Source organism: Gavia stellata, chromosome 1, assembly GCF_030936135.1.
Source record: "Gavia stellata isolate bGavSte3 chromosome 1, bGavSte3.hap2, whole genome shotgun sequence".
NCBI lineage: Eukaryota > Metazoa > Chordata > Aves > Gaviiformes > Gaviidae > Gavia > Gavia stellata.
The window spans coordinates 262,022-272,783 of record NC_082594.1 but is presented as its reverse complement, the minus strand read 5'-3'; the positions used below and the strand labels follow the sequence as shown (position 1 = coordinate 272,783).

At 74.0% G+C, this 10,762-nt stretch overlaps 2 protein-coding genes across 2 annotated transcripts; one reads left to right on the top strand and one right to left on the bottom strand.

Annotated features, from left to right (window-relative positions):
• Nucleotides 1–8: 8 nt before the first annotated feature.
• APBB1 (amyloid beta precursor protein binding family B member 1) lies at nucleotides 9–4,113 on the bottom strand. Its single transcript, XM_059836027.1, has 12 exons — nucleotides 3,923–4,113; nucleotides 3,685–3,741; nucleotides 3,521–3,606; nucleotides 3,256–3,292; nucleotides 2,781–2,908; nucleotides 2,562–2,699; nucleotides 1,545–1,659; nucleotides 1,151–1,235; nucleotides 765–848; nucleotides 513–628; nucleotides 249–425; nucleotides 9–176 (listed from the first exon to the last, which is right to left on the bottom strand). Exons 1-12 carry the CDS (start codon nucleotides 4,055–4,057, stop codon nucleotides 9–11), a joined length of 1,326 nt encoding a protein of 441 aa, XP_059692010.1. The 5' UTR covers nucleotides 4,058–4,113.
• A 2,950-nt stretch (nucleotides 4,114–7,063) lies between these two features.
• LOC132317704 (putative per-hexamer repeat protein 5) lies at nucleotides 7,064–9,704 on the top strand. Its single transcript, XM_059822747.1, has 2 exons — nucleotides 7,064–7,072; nucleotides 7,617–9,704. Exons 1-2 carry the CDS (start codon nucleotides 7,064–7,066, stop codon nucleotides 9,702–9,704), a joined length of 2,097 nt encoding a protein of 698 aa, XP_059678730.1.
• The last annotated feature ends 1,058 nt before the right edge of the window (nucleotides 9,705–10,762 follow it).

The window sequence follows — 10,762 nt, the reverse complement described above, 5'->3', positions numbered from 1 at the left end:
GTCCCAGCTCACGGCGTCTGGGCCCCGAGGCGCTTGGGCTTCAGGCTGCCCAGCAGGGTCTGCACGCCCCTGCGGACGGAGGAGCCCACCCGGCGGGCCACCGAGTCAGCGGGCGGCGCGGGCAGGCAGGAGCTGGAGGCCTGGGGCCGGGCATCCAGGCACTTCTGGTAGCGCAGCTGGGGAGAGCAGGGTCAGCGGCTGGGGAGGGGGCTGCAGGGATGGGGAGGGAGCCGGGGGGGGACACTCACCATGCAGGCAGCCTGCAGCGCCTCGCTCAGCCCCGCGGCGTTGGGCTCACACCAGACCATGTGGCAGCGGAAGGCGCCCGGGGCGCTTGCCATGATGAAGGCGAAGGAGCGCACGTCCCGGCCCACCCCCATGAAGGACAGGAACCGCACGCGGCACTCGCACAGCACCGCCTCCGTCTGCGGGGACGTGGTGGGGGTCACCGCTGGCCCCCACCACAGCGCCAGGACAGGGACAGCAACGGGGTACTGCAGGGCCAGACCCACCTGCTCGTGGGTGATGGTGAGCGTGGCGGGCGCCACGTTGACCACGATGGGGGTCCAGTGCTCCTTGCTGCCGGTGGCCAGCGCTGCCTCCAGCGCCGCGTTGATGACGTCCATGCCTGCGAACGGGCAGGGGGCTCAGGAGCGCCCCGCAGGGACAGGCAGGAGCGGGGCCAGGATGCCCACCCCACGGCAGCCCCCCAGGGCGTGAGTGCCCCCGGCCGCCCCCCAGCACCGCCCACGCCCCGCGCTCACCCACAGGCTTGGCGACAGGCACACAGCCCAGGTAGCACACCGGGAACTTCTGCACCACCTCGCTCTTGGGCGCCGGGAACTCCACTGCGGCACAGGGCGGGGTCAGCCCCGCGCCAGCACCGCTGCACCGCGTCACCCAACACCCCCACGCCCAGCCCCCCACCACCGCTGCACCCCAGCACCCGGCCCCCCACCCCAACCGTTGCCCAACACCCAACCCCCATCCCAGCCATCCCTGCCCCCCACCCTGCCCAGCCACGCAGCCCCCAGCTCCCCCCCACCCCAGCACACACGGCCTCCGGACATACCAGCCCCCCCCCGCCCCAATTTCCCCCCCCCCAGCCCCTCCCAGGCCACCCCCCGCCCCTCCCAGACCCCCACCGCACCCTGAAAGGGGATCTCCACCAGCCTGGAGGGGTCCATGGAGAGGCCGTTAGCCAGCGCCCGGGCGCTTCGCCGCTCCACCATGATCTGGGGAAAGCACGGGGACACCGGCCCCCCTGGCCATCACACCAGGGCCCCCAGCCCCTGCTCCCCACACGGGACCACAGCCCACAGCAACCCACCGGCCGGCTGCTCCCTGGGGACACTGGGGCAGGGAGGGTCTCACCCGGGAACAGACCTCGGAGCTGGCTGGGGGACACTCACCTCGGGCCATGGGGATTGGGGGGGCTCACCTGGGAGCAGACCTCGTGCAGGCTGGGGCCAAGGGCACCATGGGGGGCACAGCTAGGGCTGGGGGGGGCCATGGGGGGCTCACCTGGGGCCGGGGGGGCTCACCTGGGAGCAGACCTCGTGCAGGCTGGTGGCAATGTTCTTGGCAGGGCTCTCGCAGCGGAAGACATGGCACTTGAGCATCTGCGTCAGCTGGTCCCGGGCCACATAGGCAAAGTCCCTGCGGGGAGGGGCTGCGCTCAGGACCCCCCCGGCCACCTCAGCCGCTCGGGCTCCCCATCGCCCCACCCCGGGTGCCTCCACCACCTGGGCTGGTGCCCAGCAAGAGATGGGACTGGGAGAACTGGTGCGGGACTGGGCTGCCGTACCTCTCCCTGCGTCCCCAGCCAGCGCAGCAGGAGAGAGCCAGAGAGCGGAGTTAGCGGGACCGGGGCGCACACATCCCCCGTGGCCCCCGCCACACGGGTCCCACCGTGCCCACACGGGGCCCTGCCTGCCCACGAGATCCCGCCTGCCCCGGCACCGCTGGGGGGGGCTCAGCCTCGGCACCCTGCACACCCCCGCACCCCGAGTGCATGGCACCCCACAGCCCCGCGCGCACCCGCATGCCTGCACACCTCTGCGCCCCATGCACATGGGACCCAATAGCCCCACACCTCACATGCATCTGGATCCTGCACGCCCCCGTCCCCCACGTACACGGGACGCCCACAGCCCCATGCCCTGTGCACAGCCGGATCCTGTGCGCCCCCACACCCCCCACGTGCACAGGACCCCGTGGCCCCATGCCCCGCATGCACCCGGATCCCTGCACAACCCTGCACCCCACGTGCATGGGACCCCCCCCCCAGCCCTGCACCCCACACACACCCGGATCCGACACCCTGCCAGCACCAGACACCCCCCCCGCCCCATCCCTGGGACCTGCAGGAGGGGACCTGCCCCGTCCCCTCCCCCCACACGCACAGACCCCGCATAGCGCCCGCGCCCACCTGCACCGGGCTCCCCACGCGGCAGGACCCCAGGCAGCCCCCGCGGGGTCCTGCACGTGCAGATCCCCCTTCACCCCCAACCCACGCACCAGCACGTCCCCAGTGCCCCCCCGGCCCCTGTGCCCCCCACCTGCCGCTGTCGCGCCCCACGCCCCAGACGCGGATGCTGGCCACGGGCTGCGCGTGCAGCAGGGCCTGATCCTGCGGGTCCACCAGCTTCAGCGTCTGGTTCTCCAGCAGCAGCAGCATCGCCCGGCCCTGGGGGGAACTGCATCAAGGGGGGCCCGGGGGCTGCGCTGGGGGCCACCGCCTGCGGGGCAGGGGCACGGGGGCACTCACCTCCCCCCACGCGCCAGGGGGACCGCGCTGGTGCAGGGAGAGCTGGCGGATGCAGTTGTTGACGGCGATGCTGCTCCGGCCCGGCGCCAGCTCGTCCTCGCTCATCTCCACCCAGCCCAGCGAGCGGACGGCGAAGCACTGCGGGGGACGGCGTGGGGCAGGCACGGCCCCACCGCAGGGACCCCAGCCAGCCGCCTGCCCCCACACGCCCCCCAATCCTCGGGGCAGGGCAGACCCCACAGCAGGGGTGCCACGAGCCCTGGACCCGGCTGAGCCCCCTCCCAAGGCAGTGATGGCACCGCCACCGTGCCAGGGCCAGGATGCAGCCCTGGGGTGGGGGTCCTGGCGGCCCCCCAGCAGCAGAGCAGACCCCAGACCCCTCGGGGGCAGGAGCCACGGGGAAGGGGCCAGCCGAGCCGGCGGGGGCCCCGTGGCGTGGGGGGGGTCTCGGCTGGGTGCCTGCCGCCCCGGGGCCCCAGACCTACCTTGGAGCCCGGCTTGTCCTCCTCGGCCAGGGCCACGCTGCAAGAGCGAGGGGGGCCATCACCGGCTGCTGCCCCCCGGGCACAGGCGGGGAGACCCTGGCCCCCCAGCTCTGCCCATCCAGCCCCCCACCCCCAGAACAGGGCCCAGCTCTGGCCTCCCACCAAAGCCACGCACCCCCCTCCCGCTGCCTATCCCCTGGGGTCCCACCTCCCCGCAGGGCCCACAGGCAGCCAGCCCCACACCCCCCATGCATCCCCCACGCACCCCACACCCAGCGAGGCCAGGCCCGGTGACGGCGGCTCCTCGTCCTGCGCTCCAGGCTCATCATCCGCCTCCTCCACCGTGGGGTCCTGGGGAGGGAGGGGGAGCTGGCAGGGGCCGGACGCCATGGGGTGCTGCCCCCCCGGCTGCCCACCGCCCCCTCTCACCTTCCAGAAATCCCCATCGCCGAAGCGCTCAGCCGGGGCGAAGCCCGTCCAGGCAAGCTGCAGGGAGAGCAGGGCTGGCTCAGGGCATGCACCGTGGGGCAGCCCCATGGCCCCGTGCCCCGGGGGACCCCACCGCCCCGCGCCCCCTGGGGCTGCCCCATGGCCCCATGCCGCGGGGGTCCCCACCGCCCCGCGCCCCGGGGGGCTGCCCCACGGCCGCCCCACGGCCAGGACTCACCGGCGGCTCCTCGGAGGGGGTGTTGCCCGGGGAGCCGGGGGCCGAGCCGCGGGCCAGCCCCGAGGGGGGCTCCCACTGCGTGGTGCCGGTGGGGATGTGCCAGTAGTAGGTGCCCGAGGTGTCCTGCACCCGCATCCATCCCGCAGGCAGGTCCGAGTCCGTCTCGAAGGAGTTGCGGGTCCAGAAGGAGTCTGGGGGAGCAGCGGCCGCTCAGGGCCGGGCGCCGCGGGGACGGGCCCCTCCAGGCAGCCCCAGCACGGCCCGGCCCCCGCGCTCAGCCCCTCAGAGCGCCCCGGCCCCGCGCGGCGGGGACCCCCCCGCAGGGCTGCGGGCCCCCTCCCCAGGCGGACGGCGGCCCGTGGCCAGGCGGGGCCCAGGACCCCCCCCCGGAGAAGGGGGGCCGCACGGCGCCCTGCGGACGGGGGAACCCCGGGCGGGGCGGGGGGGTCCCAGGGCCGGGCGCGGCGCCCGGGCCAGGCCCCCCCGGCCGGGCGGTGCCGCAGCCCCCGCGCCCCCGCCGCGCTGCCCGGGCCCGGCCGCGGCCCTACCTGGGCGCGAGTCCAGCAGGACGATGGCCACGAAGTAGTCCGCGCTGCACATGGTGCCGCCGGCCCATGCCGGGGGTCGTGCCGGCTGCCGGCCAGAGCGCAGCCTGCAGCCCCCGCCGCCCCGCCCGGGGGGCGCCGTGGGGCCCGGCCCGCCCCGGCCCCGGCCCCGGCCCCGGCCCCGGCCCCGCCACCCGCCCCGCGGGGCCCGGCCCCCCCCGGCCCGCGCCCGCCCCGCATCGGGCCCCGGCCCCGCGCGGGCTGTGGGGCAGCCCGCTCCCGGCCCGGGGCCGGGGCCGGTGCCGGTGCCCGCGGCAGCGCTCACCTGCGGCCGGGCCGGACCCGGCGTTTCCCCGGCAACCGCTGACGGCAGCGCCGGGGCCGGGATGCGCGGGGGGGCGGGGACGGGCGCGGGGGGGCGGGGAGCAGCGCCACGGGGCGCGGGGGGGGACAGGGACGGGGGAGCGGGGGGTGCTGGGACGGGGGGAGCGGGGGGACGGGGAGGTGACACTGCCAGGCGCGGGGACGGGGAGCGGGGGGCACGGGGGGTCTACGGCCGGGGGGGGGAAACGGAGGGGCGGGGGGGCACGGGGCACACGGAGGTGCTGGGGGGCACAGCGAGGAACATGGCACACGGAGTGATGGGGGGGGCACATGGGGGAATGGGGCACACGGAGGTGCGGGGGGCACAGGGGGGAATGGGGCACACGGAGGGGTGGGGGGGGCACAGTGGGGATGGGGCACACGGAGGGGTGGGGGGGGCACACTGGGGATGGGGCACACGGAGGGGTGGGGGGGGCACACTGGGGATGGGGCACACGGAGGTGCCGGGGGCATAGGGGTCCAGGGCACACTGACGGGTGGGGGGGCACAGGGGGGCCAGGGCACACAGAGGTGCCGGGGGGCACAGCAGGGAACGTGGCACATGGAGGTGCCGGGGACACAGGTGCGAATGGGGCACACGGAGGTGCCGGGGGACACGGGGGGAAACAGGGTACACGGAGGTGCCGGGGGACACAGGGGGGCTGCACCCCCAGAGAGGGGCGGTGGGTGACGGCGAAGCAAGGCCAGTGCCATGGGGCACTGTGCCATCAGCAGCAGCGCAGGCGGGTGCGTCGTGGGCCGGGGGGCACAGAGTGGGGTGCCGCAGAGCCAACAGGGGCTGGGGGGGCAGGAACAGCACCCAGCAGGGACAGGGGCTGGGAGCTGAGTGGGGCTGGGGGACAGCAGTGGGGCCACGGCTAGGGACAGGGGGAGGAAGACGTGGGGCCGACAGGACCAGGCCAGCCATGGCGGGATGGGGACAGGCAGGCGCTGCCATGGGGCAGGCAGAGCTGGCAGGGGCTGCCGTGGGGCAGGCAGGGGCCACCATGGGGCAGCCGTGGGGGAATCGGGGCAGCCCTGGAGCAGGCAGAAGCTGCTGTGGGTCAGGCGGGGACCACTGCAGGACAGGCAGAGCAGGCAGGGACAGTCGTGGGGCAGGCAGGGACAGTCGTAGGGCAGGCAGGGACAGTCGTGGGGCAGGCAGGAGCTGCAGCGGGGCAGGCAGGAGCCGCCACAGGGCGCTCAGAAGCTGTGGGGGAATCGGGGGCAGGCATGGGGCAGCCAGGTGCAGCTGTGGGGCAGGCGGGGGCCACAGTCGGACAGGCAGAGCAGGCACAGACAGCCGCGGGGCAGGCAGAGGCTGCTGTGGGGCAGGCGGGGGCTGCTACGGGGTAGTCACAGGCCACGGCGGAGCAGTCTGGGGGGTCAGAGGTCACCGTGGGGCCGCCGTGGGGCCGGTGCCCGCGGGTGCCCACCTGCGTCGTCGGGGGAGCTGCCGGCGGGGCTGCCCTGGCTGAGCGTGGCCCAGCTGGAGTCCTCGTCGCTGGCGGTGCCGCTGCGCACCCCAAAGAGCAGGCTGGCGCTGCGGCCGTGCTCGCGGGGCGCCCGCTCCCCACTCTGCTCCGACTCGGCCGTCATGGGGTCGCTCTGCACCGGCGTGGAGTCCCCGTCGCCCTCCTCCTCCTCCTCCTCCTCCTCCTCCTCCTCCTCCTCCTCCTCCTCCTCGGCGCCCCGCAGGTCGATGAGCAGGGGCAGGGCCCCCCCGCCGGCGTTGCGGGCGTTGCGGGCCGAGACCTCCAGCTCCTCGGCGGGGGGGCCCAGCTCGTTGCGGTTCTGGTCCCGCTCGGCCGCCCGGCGCAGCTGGTTCTGCCCGTCCTTCACCCACTTGGCGGTGGCCGGCTCCTCGCCGGCCAGGGCGGGCGGCCCCCCCCGGCCCTGCAGCTCCGTGCTGCCATAGAGGGGGGGGCCCTGGGGGCAGCCGGGGGGGCCCTTGGGGTGCAGCAGCTGCCCGGGCGCGGGGGGGCCCTGCAGCCCCAGGCTCAGCCCCAGGCAGCTGTTGTCGTTGGCCAGGTCGCTCCGCTTGCTCAGGGACCCCGACATCGCGGGGGCCGGGGGGGGCCGGGGAGGGGTGGCACCGCCAGCGCCGCGCGGCACGGGGGGAGACGGCGGGCGCTCCCCCGGACGAGCCCCCGCCGCGGGGCCCTGCCCGACCCTCGCTGCTGCTGGGGGGGGAGGCTCCTACAGCCCCCGGGCTGCCGGCACCTCCGCGTCCATGGGGCCTGCGGGCAGGGGGGAGCGGGGGCAGCCAGGGCCCCGGACCCCCCCGCGGTCCCGGGTCCCCCCCCCCGGCCCGGCCCCGCAGCCAGGCCCCCGGCCCGGCCCGGCCCCCCGCCCCACGGGCGCTGTCAGGGCCCCCGGCCCCCCACAGGAGACCCCGCGGGGACCCCGCACCCGCCGGAGGCCCCCGCTCCCGCGGGACCCCCGCCCCGGCCCCGGCGCTGCGGCGGCTCCAGGCCCCCCGCCCGCCCGCGGGCCCCCCTCTGTCCCCTGGACCCCCCCGCAGCCGCCCTCAAAGCCCGGCCCGGCCCCCTCCCACCGCCCCCCCCGAGCGCAGAGCGGCGGCCGCTCCGCTCCGCTCCGCTCCGGTCCGCCCCCCCCGGGCCCGGCCCCCGCGGCGCCCCCGGCCCGGCCCCCCGCACCCAGACCCCGCCCCGAGGGCCCCCGGCCCGGGGGAACCGGCCCCGCCGCGGCCCGTCCGGTACCTGCGGCGGCTCCGCTGGCGGGGGGGGGCGGGGGAACGGGGGGGCTCCGCTTCCGCTTCCGAGGGCGGGCGGGGACAGCGCCCCACCCCCACCCGCACCGGCACCGGCACTGAGACCGCGACTGACACCGGCACTGACACCGGTACTGACCCCGGCATTGACACCGGCACCGGCACTGACACCGGCACCAGCACCGGTACTGACCCCGGCATTGACACCGGCACCGGCACTGACACCGGCACCAGCACCGGTACTGACACCGGCACTGACACCGGCACTGACACCGGTACTGACACCCGCACCGGCACCAGCACTGAGACCGCGACTGACACCGGCACTGACACCGGTACTGACCCCGGCATTGACACCGGCACCGGCACTGACACCGGCACCAGCACCGGTACTGACACCGGCACTGACACCGGTACTGACACCCGCACCGGCACCGGCACTGAGACCGCGACTGACACTGGCACTGACACCGGTACTGACCCCGGCATTGACACCGGCACCGGCACTGATACCGGCACCAGCACCGGTACTGACACCGGCATTGACACAGGTACTGACACTGACACCGGCACTGACACCAGCACCGGTACTGACCCCGGCATTGACACCGGCACCGGCACTGACACCGGCACCAGCACCGGTACTGACCCCGGCATTGACACCGGCACCGGCACTGACACCGGCACCAGCACCGGTACTGACACCGGCACTGACACCGGCACTGACACCGGTACTGACACCCGCACCGGCACCAGCACTGAGACCGCGACTGACACCGGCACTGACACCGGTACTGACCCCGGCATTGACACCGGCACCGGCACTGACACCGGCACCAGCACCGGTACTGACCCCGGCATTGACACCGGCACCGGCACTGACACCGGCACCAGCACCGGTACTGACCCCGGCATTGACACCGGCACCGGCACTGACACCGGCACCAGCACCGGTACTGACCCCGGCATTGACACCGGCACCGGCACTGACACCGGCACCAGCACCGGTACTGACACCGGCACTGACACCGGCACTGACACCGGTACTGACACCCGCACCGGCACCAGCACTGAGACCGCGACTGACACCGGCACTGACACCGGTACTGACCCCGGCATTGACACCGGCACCGGCACTGACACCGGCACCAGCACCGGTACTGACACCGGCACTGACACCGGCACTGACACCGGTACTGACACCCGCACCGGCACCGGCACTGAGACCGCGACTGACACTGGCACTGACACCGGTACTGACCCCGGCATTGACACCGGCACCGGCACTGACACCGGCACCAGCACCGGTACTGACCCCGGCATTGACACCGGCACCGGCACTGACACCGGCACCAGCACCGGTACTGACACCGGCACTGACACCGGCACTGACACCGGTACTGACACCCGCACCGGCACCAGCACTGAGACCGCGACTGACACCGGCACTGACACCGGTACTGACCCCGGCATTGACACCGGCACCGGCACTGACACCGGCACCAGCACCGGTACTGACACCGGCACTGACACCGGCACTGACACCGGTACTGACACCCGCACCGGCACCGGCACTGAGACCGCGACTGACACTGGCACTGACACCGGTACTGACCCCGGCATTGACACCGGCACCGGCACTGACACCGGCACCAGCACCGGTACTGACCCCGGCATTGACACCGGCACCGGCACTGACACCGGCACCAGCACCGGTACTGACACCGGCACTGACACCGGCACTGACACCGGTACTGACACCCGCACCGGCACCAGCACTGAGACCGCGACTGACACCGGCACTGACACCGGTACTGACCCCGGCATTGACACCGGCACCGGCACTGACACCGGCACCAGCACCGGTACTGACACCGGCACTGACACCGGCACTGACACCGGTACTGACACCCGCACCGGCACCGGCACTGAGACCGCGACTGACACTGGCACTGACACCGGTACTGACCCCGGCATTGACACCGGCACCGGCACTGATACCGGCACCAGCACCGGTACTGACACCGCTACTGACACTGGTACTGACACCGGCACTGACACTGCTACTGACACCGGCACTGACACCGGCACTGAGACCGCTACTGACACCGGCACCGGCACCAGCACTGCACGGTACTGACACCGGCACCAGCATTGACACCAGCCCCAGTACTGACACCGGCACTGCACGGTACTGACACCGGCACCGGCACCAGCACTGCATCGTACTGGCACCGGCACCAGTACTGACACCGGTTCGGTACTGACACCGGCACCGGCAGATACCGGTCCGCAGGGCGCAGCACGGGATGGAGCAGGACGGACCGGGGTGGCCCGGGAGGGCCCGGACAGTGCAGCACGGGGCAGGGCGGTACGGCACGGCACAGTACAGCACGGTATGGTACGGCATGGTACACTACAGCACGGTACGGTACGGTACAGTATGGTACAGTACGGTGTGGCACTGCACGGTACGGTACGGTACGGCACGGTACAGCACTGCATGGTACGGCACGGTACGGACCGACACGGGACAGCAGGGAGCGCGGTGGAGCAGGACAGCACGGCACGGCTCGGAACGGTGCTGTACGGACCGGCGCATACCGTGTGGCACGGCACGGCACGGCACGGACAGCGAGAAGCAGCCCGGAGCAGCCCTGACAGTGCGGAGCAGCCCGGCACAGACCCGCACGGCACCGTCCCGCCTGGCACGGCACAGGGTGGCACGGCACGGCACAGCACCGAGCGGCAGGGCACGGCCCAGAAGGGTGCAGCTCGGCACGTGTGGAGCAGTACGGAGCAGGACGGTGCAGAGCAGGGACAGACGGTGCAGTGCCGTAACACACGGTGCGACACGGTCCGACACAGGGTGTGGTGACGTGTGGCACGGAATGGCACAGAACGGCACGGACCAGCACGGCGCTGGACAGGACACAACTGTGCGGCAGTCTCCAACAGCACCGGCGGTGGAGCAGAGCACAGGGTGGTGGAGGGGGCACAGAGGGGATTGGCACAGAACAGCACGGGGGGCATACAGGGCACTGGTACGGCACAGCACGGCATGGCACAGCACAGGGAGCACGCAGGGCACTGGTACGGCACAGCACGGCATCGCACAGCACGGGGGGGCACACAGGGCACTGGTACGGCACAGCACGGCATGGCACAGCACCGGGGGGGGCACACAGGGCAGTGGTA

Coding starts and splice junctions, on each gene's coding strand:
- APBB1 (XM_059836027.1), bottom strand. CDS start 4,057: ATGCGGGTGCAGGACACCTCGGGCACCTACTACTGGCACATCCCCACC. Junction 2,909..3,255: donor AGGACAAGCCGGGCTCCAAG/GTAGGTCTGGGG, acceptor CGTCCCCCGCAG/TGCTTCGCCGTCCGCTCGCT. Junction 1,236..1,544: donor TGCACGAGGTCTGCTCCCAG/GTGAGCCCCCCC, acceptor TGCTTTCCCCAG/ATCATGGTGGAGCGGCGAAG.